The 16,961-nt window shown below is 35.7% G+C and overlaps 1 protein-coding gene across 5 annotated transcripts in view; it reads right to left on the reverse strand.

Moving 5' to 3' along the window:
* SEMA5A (semaphorin 5A) overlaps positions 1–16,961 on the reverse strand; it is a 316,527-nt gene that overhangs the window by 186,788 nt on the left and 112,778 nt on the right. For all 5 annotated transcript variants that reach the window (XM_032442465.1, XM_015854392.2, XM_015854395.2 and 2 more), the window contains one exon: positions 10,413–10,512. In XM_032442465.1, the coding sequence (XP_032298356.1) occupies positions 10,413–10,512 (100 nt within the window). The remainder of the gene's footprint in view (positions 1–10,412; positions 10,513–16,961) is intronic.

Genomic DNA, 16,961 nt, shown 5'->3' on the forward strand with positions numbered 1-16,961 from the left:
AGTAAACCACTGACCCAAACTGAGACTAAACAAACAAACAAACAAACAAAACAAAAAAAAAAAAAAAAAGGGGAGAAGAAGAAGAAGAAGAAGAAGAAGAAAAAGAAAGAATGTGAATGTAGTCCTAGAGAAAAAGAAGGGCTGAAAGTCATTGTGTTCCTAAGAAAATGACATTTGTATCCTATACAGTAGAGCACAATACTTCTCTCAGTAATACATCCAGTGAAATTACAAATATTGATCCAGTAAATGTCTAGAAGAATAAAATGTCTATGTTCATATGAATGAGTCAAGAGCCAGAGCTAATTACTGTATATTTCTACATTTTTCAACTTTCTATGGCTGCCAATAACCAATTACATTTCTCAGTTTAGCAAAACCAGTTTAAAAAGAAAAAGAAAAAAAGAAAGAAGGAAATTCAAATGCAATAAATTGCAAAAGCATTAAAACCTGTAATATAAAGGTGAACTGGGCAAATGAATAGCACAGAGCAAGTGTTACAACACGATCAAAGTGATAACAGTTAACAAATTAGCACTTGATTTGCAACCAGAACTACCCTTACAAAAACATCTCCACCTCGGTAGAATTACTAAGTCTGCATTTATCAGTATACATGTAACAGTTTAAAATATGAGAACTCACGAGAAAGGGGTATATCTGAGAAAAAAAAATGTAAATAAATAAATGTAAGAGTAAAAAAAAAAATACACTGAAAATACGGTACTAATAACTTTTTCAGCCCAAAGGAAAAGCCAATGCTAACTTTCCTCCTGTATGTGATCATTAAGCCCCTTCTGATAGGTCACAATGCTTATTTTGAAATGTTATTGAGCTTATGCCTGGGATTGCTATTTTCTAATCTTTGTTCTGATTCACTACATTGCACATATACTTCAAAGGCAACAGTAGATATAAAATAAAACTGCCCAAGCACATCTTTTAAGCATAGATATAGACCTCTTAGTGTGCAGGGCTATCTTTTGACCAAGTAAAAGAAAAAGTGATACAACTTTACATGCTGGAATTAAACCGATTTTATGCTGTCCTTAATTGGTAAATTTGTTTCCTTTCTGCATTTAATGAAGAAAACACATATGTTACATCAGTCTGCAAGGAGAAGGACACTGTAGTGGGGAAAAATAACTGCAATGTAATGCACAATCCCACATTACTTAAGATCCTCAACAGACGAACTTGCCTTACGCTCTCAGTACTGAACAACTTTCCAGGCTGCGCTGTACTAAGCAGAACTGGTTAATCACGAGGCTGCTTAAACTCAATAACAAAGACTTCCACTGGCATCAGTGGGAACAGAATGAAGCACTATAAAAAGCAATCACTAGTCCCCAGTGTACTTCATTGCAGTGAATACATCTTACACGACTACAAGTAATGGAATAAATTTTATCTGCTACATTTCATGTTTCAAGTCCACATCAAAATCTACTGAAAACCCTATGGAGTTTAAAGAGCATTAATAATGGTTGTGAAACATAGTACTTTCCTCTTATAGTGAAACAGCAAGGCATAAAATTTGAACATAATAATAAATAGGGTTTTGTTAAACACAGATGTGAATTAAAAGAACATTAAGGTGGCACACACCACTTAGGAGATCGTACTGTAGGCTCAATTTTTGAAAAAAAAGTATAAGATAGCAAAAACAAAATAAAACAACAACAAAAACAAACAAGCACCCATATTCCTCTGCAACTGGGAGCCCAAATCAGAAACACAAGGTACAATCAAACAGATATACCAAATCTCCTGGAAATATAACAGCAAAAAATTCTTTCCTGTGGACAGTTTATGAAATTATTTCACCTGAAGGAATAAAATTTAGCACAATTTACTGGAAGGAAAAAAAAAATTAAAAAATAACAAGACTAAAGTATAAGCTCCCTCAAACTATTAAGCAAAAGTCAGAAGTCATGATTTAATAATTGAAAAAGGAAAGCTTTGGGTAAAAGCCAATTCTAGTTCTTCAGTGCAATAAAAGTAGCATCTGGAACTAAAACAATCAGTGGAAAGTAGATAACCTATATTATAAACTTACTATGTAGAAAATTGACTCAGTTTATCAAGAAAATATACCAAAAAAAAATGCATGAAAGAGTTGAGAATTATATATTAGGAATAAAAAGAAATCTATATTAAATGAAAATGGTCAAATCACAATAATGAAAAGTAAAATCACCAATAAGTAATTTTGGTCCTGATTTTGCAGAAAATACACGTATTGTATTGCATGAGAATAGTGAAGAAACAATCTTCTTGATAAATAATAATGATTAAGAAAAAATAATAAAACACTGGAGTGATTTTTGGTCTTCTTATTGTTCTTTTTTTAAATAATTTCTAAAAGTGCAGGTTGCATGGAATGAAAATCTATTCAAGTTTTATCAGTATTCAGAAGGACAAAGGAAGGCCCAGGTTGTCACAGACTGACCAATGGGCACTCAGCTTTGCAAAATGAATTGATGTGAATTAGGAAAAAATGGTAGCATAAATTAAATTAACCCAGTCAACAAGAAGCTTATCAAATCTGACTTACTTCTCTGATGATTACTTGTTAGGATTAACAAGTCTTATAGTACACACCCCCCTGTGACTCCACACACTGCCCCAGCAGTGATTGGAGCATACCATAAAGAATGGACAGACAACAGCCAGGCATCAGTTCTAGATATTTCATGCCATCTGCTTCTCCAGGAAAAGGATAGAGGTACCAAGCGGCCTATCTCTGCAACTCAGGAGCTCACCTTCCTTCTTAAATCCTCTCAGGCCATCTAAAATAATTATTGTTTTTTGTCAGCTCAAGTTTCCTTCATGCAGCACCTGGGTTCCCAAAGCTGGAGATGATCACAGTGCATCTGTCACCTGCGCATCTCCTATGCCTTTAGATCCCAGCTTTTCTTGTTATTATTCTTAAAATACATAAAAAATTGTGAGCGTACTCAGCTATTCATTCTATAAGCTATTGTTGGGTTCAATTTTACCATGAAATATTGCCTCAGCAAAAACATTAATCAGGTATGTCATAACGGTAGACCAAGTCTTTAATACCCTTGTGTTGCAACACTTATCTCCAAATATATGCCTTCAGTTTTTATGTTTTGGAAGATATGACATATACTATTCAGTACCCTACCACACCACATAAATAGTCATGAATGTTTTCTGTGGTCTTTCACTATGTGAATGTTTAATATCTTAAAAGTCTCACTGCTGCTCTCTAGTACTTTTATATCATGGTATCAGACTCTTAGGCAGCAGCTCCCTACCCTTCATTCCAGTGCTGTCAAAGTACACAGAAGATGGCAAGGTAAGAAAGCACAACCTATCTGTCAGCAAGGTTGAACTAAGACAGTACAGTTGGATTAAAGACAATTGAAGAAGGAAGGAGTAGGTAAATGGCAAGAGAATATAATCTAACTGGGAAGCAAAAGAAGGCACAAGTTGCCATATTCCATAGCACAGTTAGCATATACACATCAAGACAATGACTTCAATTAAAGACAGGTATCTTCAGAACACCCTTCTGTTGATATTATTTCTGAAGATAGTTTACACTGAAATAACCATGGTCACTGCTAAAAAAATCTTCATTTACCCCTATCATACTTCATTTTGTCTTGTCCTGTGCCAACCTCCAGAGTTCTTCTAATGGTTCATCTAATGATTAGTTGATTAGAATCATTAGTTCTTCTAATGATACATCATGTTAGTACAGTAAATAAAATGGCAAGATGTTAAAACATCAAAAGAAAATGAATAATTTTTGTGGGATTAAAGTAATGCCTAGTCTTACTTTGCAATCAAACTATCACCAGACCTGGATGAAAAAGTTGCATGGTGCCTCCACCAAGGCATAAGCAGGAGAAAAACAAAGTGTTAGCTTTTAAAAATATTTAGGAATCTATTAACGAGATAGAAAAGGGATAAAAAATAAGGGGAGAAAGACCCTCCTTTTTCAGTAAGATGATAATTTCTGTTAGATTTAACATTAAAACATATTTTAATTTAGATCAAATCAATCAGTGGTAGGACAGACACTGATTACTCTGAACAAAGTGTTAAATGAGCAATAAAACCCAGATGGATGTTCAAAGCATTCAGCAGCTAATTCCTGGATCCTATATTCTCCCAGTATGCTCAAAGCATCTCATTAAAAACAGACTCAGATTCTCCTGCTGGGAGCAGACAACAGTAAGAAGTGAACCTGTACAGTTATTTATTCCTTTATTAGAGATCTGTAAACCACTGTTAATGAATCCCTTAATTTGCCTTTCTGTTATTGTGGCAAGTAGAAGTAATGGTTCAAATTAACGTTCCCAAACACACATCTAATTAAGTGAAAAGGCATACTGTTATAGTCCTTCATCAGCAGGATAAGGAGTGACTGAGGCAATAAGCCACCTCCAAGCAAGTGATAAACCTCAAAGCAAGTTTAATTAACTTGAAGGAGAACATACAGGAGAAAGCCACTGCTGCTAAATGCTCTGCTTAAAATAAATAAATAAATAAAAAGTAAGAAATCTACATATATGTTAACCTTTTTTTTTTTTTTTAAGTTGGATAATAGCTTTAGAACCCATTTTTGCTTAGCAAACAAAAGAATTTAAAGTATATTAACTAGCCAAATTTGAATTGTAAAAACTGAATTACATTCCAAGACTGGCCTCCAGTCAGGCTTTTACAAGCCCACAGTCTTACACAGAAGATACATGGGAAGAAGAGGGTTATTTTACTCTTGTTTTAAATAAATAAGCTTATTTTGGTATAATCTGGTATGGTTTGGATAAAACAATTTTGGAAAAAGAAAAACAACAACAAAAAAAGAACAGATGCAAAAGGAAACACAACTGATTATTTCAAACCCTAACATTTCTGCTTTGAACTATTGGGTTTGAGACCAAATTCTTGTTAACTATTTACCAAGAGATCTAGAAGACTTTTAACATTTTTGGACTTGTAAAAAGTTATTAAGTGTTTACTGTGTTGTCAGGTAGTAAGGAGAAAGAAGGCAATGCACAGTTTGTCAAGGCAATTTCGACACTGCCACATTCTCCTCCTGAGTAGATCCTCCCCCACTTATTTGAGCTTTCCATGAGGGAAACAAAGAAAACACCGCAAGAGTTAGGGCAAAGCCTGTGTAAGAAAAGAAAGCAAGTCTGTTCTTGGGGAACTCCATGATCTCTGTGCTTTCTGGCTTTTCAAAACATAGGATTAATTACCATATCTGATTAGATGGTAAATAGCACACAGATAAAGGTACATCTGACTATTTTATCACGATTTATCAGAATAAGATAAACAAATGGCCTTTCATTTCCTTGAGTTGATAACAATTATAAAAAGAAGTGTTTTGTTATATGTTTTTTTGCTTATTTTGTTTTTTTAAAAAAAAGCAAATGAGTTCTTGTGAAAGTTTCAGATTTTCAGAGAAATTGTTTACTTTTTCTGTTTAGTCACACATGATGTAACAAGCAATGTCTGGGGCAAAGCTTAAGGATAGGGTAATTTAGCTATACTCCCATGAAACTCAACATCAAAAGCCAACAGCCCGCATACAATGTGCTGAAAGTTGTTTTGCGTCCATATGAGTGCACAGTCTCTCGAGAAACTATTTTATTTTCTAATTTCATTTCACTTAAATGTATAATCTCATCCAATTTAACACATTCCTATTAAGAGAAACAGTTCATTTTACATTAAATCTAGATCCAATTGACATAATACTGAAAAATCTGTCATATTCTCTATATGCTAATTTTAAAACCTAGCAACCAAAAATAGAAATAATTCTTCTTCCCCTAATTCAGCTTCAGAAATTGAAGTTTAATCTTTGCTTGTCTTCAATACGCGCTTTGGGCAGTTTCATCAATGTCAGGTAATACAGTTTCTCCCTCTATCTCTACACTTGTCTGTCTCCACCTCCTCTAACCCCATTCCTCCTATTTCTCAAAGCTAACTAAATTAAATTTTCTACACAGGCAAGTTGTGGGAAAAGGTCCCAGGCAATCAGAGCAATGGAAAGCTGTTACTGAGATGCAGGTTAATTCATCCATCATTTTAGAAGACACTCCTATCCCTTTGAAACCCTCACCAACAGTACACATATATCTCAGTTTGCACAGCAGGTTGACAGAAGACAATTATAGAGTTTTAAAAGAAAAGTACTACAACATTTGTGCTTCAGATTCAAATGTTATTAAGCAAACCTGTTACACTGGAAGGGGGTTAATGATTGTCGACTATTTGACGTGAAGACAAGTACAAACCTACACTAAATACTAGCTCTGCTAGTGTTCTTTTAACATTAAAATAGAAGGTATACTTGAACATCTACTGTACAGCAATATTCAGAGACTAAAGCAGTCACTACTTAAACAGTTTAGATTTCATGACAGGAAAGGCATATAAGTGTGACCTAGGAGGTCAAGACACCTCTAACAGTTGAGGTACAAGATTTGTGAGAAATGCGAGAGGTGACTTACAAAAACTGACTGCAGTTACTTCTTTCTATTACATTCAGAGAAACATAACTCTGCACATTCTAGAAATAAGCAAGACTGAGCCAAAAAGAACCTTTACTCAGACAGTCAGTTTCTCTCTAGAATGGAAGTGGAGGAATAGAGGAAATGGGGCAGTTCTTTCAAGTTGTAGGAAATACTGCAGCAAAAGGAACATCCAAGGGCTAGGGTGGGAAGGATGATTAAAAGGGAAGTGCAAGCTAGTACTGGACTACTTAAGATAACTTTCAGAGATCTCTATGGATGGTGCAATAAAACTGAAGTGAGCCTAAGATCCTCCTAATTAATCAACTCAAAATCTGCAGGAGAACTAGACATTTCACAAAACAAAATGTCAGCCAGAGACTTCACACAGGAATGGGAAAACAACTGTGTCCAGGAGGAAAAATAATGGTTTTTTTGCAGAACAGCTACAAAATGTCCAGGGACAACCAGAGGACCTTTACTTCTCAAAATGAGTACGCAAGATTAATTTTAGCATAACTTCCTGAGGGGAGGTTGTGGTGAGCTGGGGGTCGGCCTCTTCTCTCATGTCATTAGTGATAGGACCAGAGGGAATGGTTTCAAGTTGGACATTAGGACGTATTACTTCTCAGAAAGGGTGGTCAGGCACTGGAATGGACTGCCCAGGGAGGTGGTGGAGTCACCGATCCCAGGGCTGTTCAAGGAAAGACTGGATGTTGTGTTGAGGGACATGGTTTAGTGGGAGCTACTGGTAATAGGTGAATGGTTGGACTGGATGAACTTTTAGGTCTTTTCCAATCTTGGTGATTCTGTGATTCTATGATTCCATAGCCTTCCTGCTAACTGCCTGCCATGGAAAATATTCTTCCTTTCATATATTTAGAGATCTCAATCTTGAGAATAGCTATTTTTCTTCTGTTCATACTGGTAAAATGTGGCAAAACTCATTGTTCCTTGACTAAATTACCCGTGGCAAACTTAAAATTATCTGGTTTTCTGCCAATGCTACTCTGCAGTTAATACAGCTATTTCCTCTACTAGATGTACCCACTGATGGATTTATAGGCAGTCACTGCACACAGGCTGTCCTTTTTCCCAACACTGATTGCAGGTTTCTTTTTTTTTTTTTTTTTTTTTTCCCAGCAGAATTACATATACTACTACAATTTAATTCTATCAAGTATCTAGTACAATGATATCAATCTTCCTTTCTTGTCACTAGTAGAGAAAGTTTTTAATGACTCATAGAACAAACATCTACCTTTTTATCTAGCTGCAGGACGCTTGTAGCATCCACTAAGAATCCAGCATGCTGGGATCCTCTCCACCTGGCTCATTACATTAAAGAAGTCATGAACCTCTATAGAAGATAGAAGATATATGGAAGATAGAAGAGTTCTGGGCTGTGAAAATCATTCTTAATCACAGCTTAACTACAGCAGAAGCCTAGAGGAACAAGCATAATCCCCAGTTTTGTTTGGGTGCTTGAGAACTTGTAACAGGAATACTTCTCCTGACAATGTAAATCAACCAATATATCAATGCAAGTTTATTTGTATATTTGCCACATGCTACTGCATGCTACTGCATGTCTGGGTAGAGAAGGAGAAAAAAAACACATTAAAAGACCACAGATTATCATTTTCACCACTAAAACAGGAAATTTTAATTGGCCTAATCTTACTGAAATTTCATTTTATATAGTTACTTTTTTTTTTTTCAATACAAAAGAGCTAGTACACAAACAAGATAATAAAAAACATATAATTTGTTAAAATAATTTAAGAGAAATGATTGCACACAAAATGATATTCCATAGGAAATGAGAAAATAACAATGCATTCTTCTCAACGTCTTTTATAAGAATACATTTGCAGCTTAGGACAGAAAATTTATTTATCACCACTTTTAAAACATGTGAAGCCTATAGAGTACATGGAGAAAAAACCTGAACTAAAATATACCCACAGGCCATAGCACAAATATGATAATGTTAAATGTTGTATACAGATGACCTAGAGTGAAGTATAGATAGAAACAGTGCTTCAAGGAAAAACTCAAAGAACACATCATCACTCAGCAGACGAACTTACACACCCAGACACTCAGAAATTTGCTTCCTCTTCTCAAATTTTGCAAAAATTCACATTCATAACATTCTTGGAGCTACTTGTGACTACAAATGGCTGCAAACATCAGTCCTGAAAAGGAGCCAGAAGCTCTACATCACATTCTTATGGAGTGGATTCATTCTCCACAGTCAGAATGAGTTGCATAATCAGCAGTGCCAACTCTTGCAGTTACTGGACTGCAGCACCCCAGCAATGAATTGCTCATACTCTGAATCTACGACAGTGCACAATGTCTGTCATCATAAAGCATAGCACAGTGCTTCAAGAATAGTAGAATAAGTAGTGAGAAAAAAAATAGTATTAATAATATGTACAGTCAGGACAACTCAACAGCAAGTACAGACACCATAGCATGAGGTCTTTGAGGAAAAAAAATCAAACAGCATTGTGAAAAAACTCAAAATTTAGAATGGAAATACAGAATAAGAAACAAAATAATAATTTTTATGCACACATAACAGTCACCTACGATGGACTGTGAAAAACGAGAACATCTGTTGTGATTTTAACAACACTGATTATTTTCAATTATGTGTTTTTTTGTTAGAGCTTTTCATATCTCTTGTTCTGAAGTAGAAGTAATAACTTGCAGAGAAGCCAAATGGATCCTATTGCTTTTACTGCATTAGGTGTTTTGCAAAAATAGGTAGGCAACTGGTATTTTTTCATAATCATTGGCAATTCTAGAAAGTCATCTGAAGCTCACGTCATTGAAATTCATTAAAAGAACAAATTCTAGTGAGCATAATCTTTCCTGAGATTTGGAGCCTGGGAGAAAGTAGAGGGAAATTCATTTTTTTTTCATAAGGTATTGAGATCCATACACAGTACACATTCATCCAATATGTAGCTTCATGGGACTGCGGAGGGTCTCAGACAGCTCTGACATATGCTGGCTCTCTTTATAAAGTGGTACTAGCTGACAGCCTTATGCCTCATTGCACTTGGCATCTCAGACAATAGCAAATCAATATGAGTACACAGTAAATCTCATTTCAGGTGTGCTAGACACACAAAAAGGTTCACCTCTCACAGGGACAAAACTTTCTTGCAGTGCATTATACTGCAAACTCATTTTCAGCTAGGAAACAAACTGCTAAATCTAACAAAAAAATTACATGACTAGAACTTCAAAAATTTTGTACAGTACAATATACTCAAAAGGAAACCTTATTATTTAAGTCAGTTTGTTACAGCCTTTTGCCAAGGAAAATGCTTTACTACAGTTTGAATGCTATGCGAAGAAAAACTGGTGTATAAGGATTGACAGTTCGTCAATGTTGACAGCTAGGACAGCATCACTATTTATCACAGCTTGCAAAGTACTGTCTTACTGCATAGAAATGATGAATATCACTGCCTTCAACATTAATTCTGCAGCCTTGAGCACTGCACTGAATAATTATTAGAATCACCCATGCAAGACGAGCGATACTGTGTAGCCAAATCATTACAAATTTTGTGCTATACTAACTTCTGTCATAGTGCAGTACAGTATCTGCCTAGTTTTACTGTATTCATCCAACATTTGAGAGCAGCCCAGACATTCCTCTTGAAAAGGAGAAAAGAATAAGATACTGTGCACTCTGACAGCAGGCACTCAGTCTTTCGACTTTGGTCAGGAATAAATGAAATAAACTAACAGTGTTTAGCTGAGTGGATGTGGAAAGGAGGAGAGTCACTCAAGAGAAACCTGGTGTCAGAATTTGGCTCAGTATTACATATCAAATAATAAAATTGAATCTGTTGCAACATGAAAAGAAAATACATTTCTCACCTTGCTCCGGCAATAAGCTCTTTTTGTCCTGGATCAAATGTTAATTGTGAGAAGTCTACAGCATCTTCTGCTCTGAACATATGTAACCAAGGAGCAATTTCTAAAACAATGAAAAAGAAATACATCTGTTATTGTAAATATCATAGTTACAGTACATCAGGTCCATTTGCAGATACTGTAGGGCTGTGAGTTCTCAGTGTTGTCTTCTGAGGAAATATAGAATATTTTTACCACCTTACCAATAATCTTCATTACAGACCTATAAAATTTATCAGGCAGTTACCTAATAAAAGCTCAAATTAAGTATTCATTTTTTTTTTGTCTGACTCATAAGCCAGATGTGTTTTTCTCCTCAGTTACAGCAGATAAAAACTCAGCACAACTCCAGTACACTGGCTGATGACACACAAATGAAGTCAGATTAATTTTTCATGCATCAGAAGCAGACCAGGTTTAGCAGTTGTTTTTGTTTTATTCTTTAAAGAAGATCTGACCAAGTGGGAAACAGTGAGAAAAATGAGCAAATTTGACTTTTCATCATTTTCACAATAACAAAGTAAAGGTGTGGAAGATAAAAGTAAACAAACTTGGCATTCAAGTTAACATTTTTCATTTGTATAACTTGTCTTCCTCAGACCAATGCACTACCACATAAAACACAGAGCAGAAAAGAGGGTTAGCTGCTGAAAATCAACAGTAAGCTGTATCTGCATTTCCTGTTTTCAAAACTAAACACACATAAATAAGCAGCTAAGTAACCAGTGGAACACCAGCTCATTATATATTTGTATTGTTATTATTTTTATATCCATATCACTAGTTGGAAAATAATTAATATAGTGTTTTAATAGCACCACAAAAATGACAAACTTTGTTCTGGAAACATAGCAAGATTCACTTGCTTATTTTCACACAAACATACTGAGAATATAAATGGTTCTTTAACAAAGTATAGTCGCAAAGAAGTACAACCCTCAGAAGTTTTTCTTAATTCTCATGATATCAAAATTCCATTTATTTTAAAACATTTGCTGCAAATCAGTCACACAGAATGTATACAAGAGTAGAAGAGATCTACATATGTATGGCATAATGCTGCTGAACGATGGTATTTTTAAGGATATTTAAGGACTATAGTTACAGAAATGTTGATAAGAAGACTAAAGGTGAGCACATGGTCATTTGGAATAGAGTCAATACCAGCCCCTGAGAATACTGCAGCATTGTCATTTTGGAACCAATATCCCCAGCTGCAGTTCAGGTTATCAACCCCCATTATAAACTTCCTTCTTTACTCGCATGCATATTTTCACTTTTGCAGAAGTCTGGATTGAAATAATCCATGTCTGGTGCCTGTTTCTGGATGATTTGTTCTTAATTTAAATATTAAAGTTTTAGCACAAGTAGGTCATCCATGCCTACAGATAGGGCTCAGGAGAAAAATGTTGTTCTGTGCCCAAATGTATTCAGCCATTCCAGAGAACCATCAAACATACCGTGCAGAAGCTGTAGCATCGTATATTTGGGAAAAAAAAGCAGATGGAAACACACAGTAGAATCACTTGGGTGTCAGAAAACTAACTTCTGCATTTTTAATGACAGCCTGTATGCATCTGGGAAATTACAAGCCTGCAACATCAGTTTGTACACGTTCTGCAGAATTTGTAGCTATATTCACTGTTGTTTCCATCTGTGCTGCATAGGTTATCAAATCAGGTCATGGGAGGGGATAAGGCCATGTATTAAATAACTATGTATATCTGCCACCAGCTACCACCACAGACACTGTGTACAGAACCTAGCAGGATTCAGCAGGGAAAAGAATGCATATTCATTAACACATCACAGGCCTCTATACCTATATATGCATTTATCTATTTATGCTTACACCTTTTTGCAACCTCTGAATAGTTTATTCAGTGATGCCTTCTGCATGAAATAATCAATAGTAAAGTCATAAAAGTCAAGAAATCAGGTAGGACACAGATAAGGAAATAGAGATGCAAGACTTTAAGAAGCTCATTTATTCAGAGCTTTGAAACCAGGCCAGAGGGCAAAGGAAGCACCAGGGCTGGAACGACAACCCTAGGACACGAGTTAATGGCAGAAGTCTACTAAGGAGACCAAGAATCAATTCTCTTCCACTTGACCTGTTGTATCAGTATGGTAAAATAAAACTTCATGGTACAGCAAGGAGGTGATCAACACCATTTTCATGTTTGGAGAAGGGAGGGCAGATGTCAAGCAGTGCAAGGCAAGTCAAGATGAGAGAGCAAGAAGAGAACTTAGGAAATCTCACTGAAATCTGATTCCCCTCTGCTTCTGCAAAAAATAAATAATTTTATCCCTTCTTTGCTGCATTCAGCATCATTCTTGCTTGAGGGAGTAAGGTCAGGAAGATCAAATGGCAACAAGAATTGCTTTTCTTTTCATCAAAAACTCTGAAATCATGTCTTATTTTCCACAGTAGCATCATGTGTCGCATAGGAGCAAACTTCCATTGGATAAAAGTACAACTCTGTGATATGTTTGCCCAGGAAAATGAGCAAATAACAACAACAAGTACAATCAAAGCAAGCTGTTTTAACTGTTGAAATAAAAGCTTATTGGTAAAATACTGCTTCAAGGCACACTATAAAAAAATTGATGCAACTGTATCACAGAAAATATATATATATATTTATCGTCAATGTATCAAAATCTCGTTCTTTCACCTGTGACTTATCAATGTCTATTCATTCTGTCACAAATTCTCTTTAAATTCAGAATTGTATAAGAATCTATTAAACATCCATAAAATATTTTTGTAAAATTGAAAACCCATTATAAAGTAATAATAATAGCAATTTCATTTTATTAGTGGTTTCATATGGATGCAACACAACATGTTTCACAAAGTAACACAGTTATATATTTTGTATATACAACATAATAAAAGAATACATAAGTTAATTAAAAGCTGCCTGTGCATATGACCAAGACATTCTGTGTGCTGATCACAAATGCAGTAATCCCACTCCTCCCCAGTTCTCTCCAATGCCTGGCTTTCCCCCCTCTTTCTCCACCCTTAAGTCATGTGCAACAGTTAAACAGCCAGTCCTTCAGTGAATCCTCTCTTCTCACTCCTGATATTAAAAAAATTATTCTGACTCACCTTTTATCTGTCTTCTCCTCAACCCCCACTACCCCTTTTTAAGCTGAATATGCGCATTTACTTTTCCACATAGTTCTTTGGCTTAAACCAGTCTATGGAAAAGTTATGCATTAGGACACGCAAACATGACAACACCACATGATGCACCCCTTTCAGTACTAACATAATAGATATCTATCATTACCCTAGAGAGATACATATCACTTACCAAAACTATGTTACTAATATACCTAGATCACTCTAAAAGTAACGCCTCATATTTATTTCCATGGAAACTACAACTGATACAAAGAGCACAAGAACACTGTATAATAGAGCAAATCATCAGCTACCAAACAGTGTTTTTCAATATAATCACCACTATTAGCTATGCATTTCCACCAGCAATGAACAAGAGCCTGCATGTCATGCTTGCAAAAATCTGCACCAGCAGAGGTGACCCACTGTCATTGTTGCCACTGCTGAAATGCACAACCACTGCCTCACTGATCAAATCCACTATTGAGTCTCCATCAACACTCACCAAGCATCGATGACTGTCAGTGAGTACCATTATTTCCATGTGGAGGAAATCAGTGATACACTTTTGCTTCACCTGCACTTCCATGTCAGACACCATTCTGTCAGACTACAGCCTCTACTGCAATACCACCAATATCTGCCTCTGACACTGTGGGCCAACATAAGAAGATACAAGGCACTGCTTTCAGAACAGCCCCTGTAGTACTAAAATTTTCAAGCCTAATAATTCAAAAAATTAAATAAATAAATAAATAAATAAAATTGATCTTTTCCCGTGAAATAAAAAGGTAAGAATTGAAAGAGTAAAGAGATTTTGAGGAACCTACAGCTCTCTCACAAGCTGTGAACAACAGTGAGTTTCCCTGGGTCTTTCAGGGTTTGCTTCTTTCATTAGTAGCTTAGAAGCAAAGCTTGCCACGACTCATAAACACATGGAACAAAAAAATGCACTGGAGTTCTCTCAGCTTGTAGAATGGTCAAGGGAGTCTCCTAAACAACTTCATAGCAAAAGGAGGTTAACAATCAAAGCTAGGAAGGAAGGTGTTAGATAATCGTACAAATAATGGAAGTACAGAAATCTGCCTCACTTTCACTTTAATGTTAGTGTCTGCCCAACAGGCCTTGGCTTGTATGGTGCACATTGTTGGAGACTAGCCACAGGTTGCAGAGCTCTGCAGTTCTTTGTAAATGAAACGGTCAAGTTTTCTCTAACATAAGTTTTACTGCTCAGCCTGTCAAAGTTGAGTTATGGTAACTAAAAAATAATTTGAAAATGACAAATAAGGTAGGAAGTGGTGTTTTTACAAATGAATTTGGAAGTGACCTTTAATGGTAAATAAAAAAATTAAAAAATGAGACAAAAGACTTCCCAGTCTCACTAGAAAATTAACACAGATATTAAGAAAAAATAATAATGTTCTTGCTGTATGCAAATGACACCTCAAGCCACGGTGTCCTATGGTATAAATAAGAAGCATAAAGTTAAACATTTGTGCAGAATCACCTTCTGAAGATACTCTGTTTGCAAAATAATAATTATGCTACTATGAAAATGAGCAGATTTGCAATATTAACAGAAGTCTCTGGGTGGCATCAGTACTACAAAATCACTAATCTTATCATAAGGAAATTAAAATCTGCTACTGAATGCTGAAGTTGTTTTCTAATTAAAAGTATCTAATCTAAGCATGGTACACTAATCCTCATCTTCCTCAGGTTGTGTATTGATTTTAGCCTTAGATTTCACCTCTCCATTATATCTGTCTCACATCTCTATTGTCCTGAAAGTCAGTGAGACATGCCAGAAGCTCCTCTGTGATATTCCATGCTACCAGCCTCCCTCACCCCACGGGGATCCACCAATGGAGTTACTATGGATGGCAAGAGGCCATCCACCTGCTCGCTCCACAGCTTGCTCTGGTTTGGGTTTTATTTGTGGCACTGCACTCTCCAGGGACCAACAAGGCACACTGGGAAACTTTCTGCTGTGACATCCATCAACGCTAACTATTTTAGGACAAAGGCTGAGAAAAACAAGATATTCTTTAGTAATCTCTGTGCAGCATCGGTATCAATTTCAGTGTGATCGTTATGCCCTCATTTTAAGCTTCCCAGCATTATCTATTATCTATTTCAATGAATAATGAATTCATACAAAACAACTTAAAGAAAATAAGCATCTCTCAGTGCTAGGGTAAAAAAAAAAAAAAATAAAGAAGAAAAATGGCAAGCTGAGGTCTGTTGCATCTTTTTTAGTTCACTGCTGTTTACACATTTTTTCTTACAATTTCCAATCATCGCTCTATTTTAGCTCTTCCATCATATTGTCCTCAAAGTAATGAATTAAATACACCCTTATCTTGCTGGTAAGTCAACAGCTCACTGCACATGAAAGTACCACAACTCAAGCGAATAATGGAAATATGTGCAAATACTATTCCACAGGTGCCAAAAGAACAAGACAATTCAGGCAAAGAACAGCTGCTCTCCTTCCAAAACCACTCATACTTCATACCTACTTATCCAAAAGGGGCTGAGGCTTATTGTATCAACAACACAACTTACTTTCCTAAGGTACATTCAAGGTACGTGTTACTCAGCACTCACTACAATGACTTCCAGATTTAAATAACTTTTAAGCTCTAAGGTCAAAAATAAATAAATAAATAAATAAATAAATAAATAAATAAAAATCTGTAATTAGCTGGAAGAAAGTAGCTATATTTACACACATATCATACACAAGTGTTTGTTTCCTCAGATGAACTTCTGAAAACACAGCTGTGAACAGACTTCTCCATCAGGCACAATGGCTCACCTGCATGTCACCGAAGCAGAGAGGAAGCCAGGAAGACTTGAGAAAATGAGTTTGTGTCCTCCTCAAGCTACAGAGACCTAAAGCTCCATAACAGCTAATTCATTCCACTTGCAGTGCAGTGTTCCAGCTATACATAGTGAACGTTTGCATTGTGTTTAAGCCCATACAAATGTGAGGTATTCTTTACATAAATTTAAAGCTATTCTTTACATGTCTGTATGTCACATACATAACTTTTATTCACTCTTCACATATCTTTACTTACTTTAAAGCAAATTCTTCCCCTATCTACACTGGTCTAGCACCGTCACAAAACAGGTCAGTATAAACTTTTTGTGACGGGTTACTTAATGCTGGATATATTCACAATGAAAACATCATAAATGCCAAAAGAGTAGGAAGAACAATTAAAAACAAACAAACAAACAAACAAAAAACAACAACAACAAAAAAAACCACCACAAAGAAACCCCAGCTCATCTTACATAAATAGCACAGAAAGCATTTTCCTGTTCCTATTACAAAACAAAAACTCATTCTAGGAGTTAGAAGTAAT

The sequence above is a fragment of the Coturnix japonica genome, chromosome 2, assembly GCF_001577835.2.
Source record: "Coturnix japonica isolate 7356 chromosome 2, Coturnix japonica 2.1, whole genome shotgun sequence".
NCBI classification, from domain to species: Eukaryota; Metazoa; Chordata; class Aves; order Galliformes; family Phasianidae; genus Coturnix; species Coturnix japonica.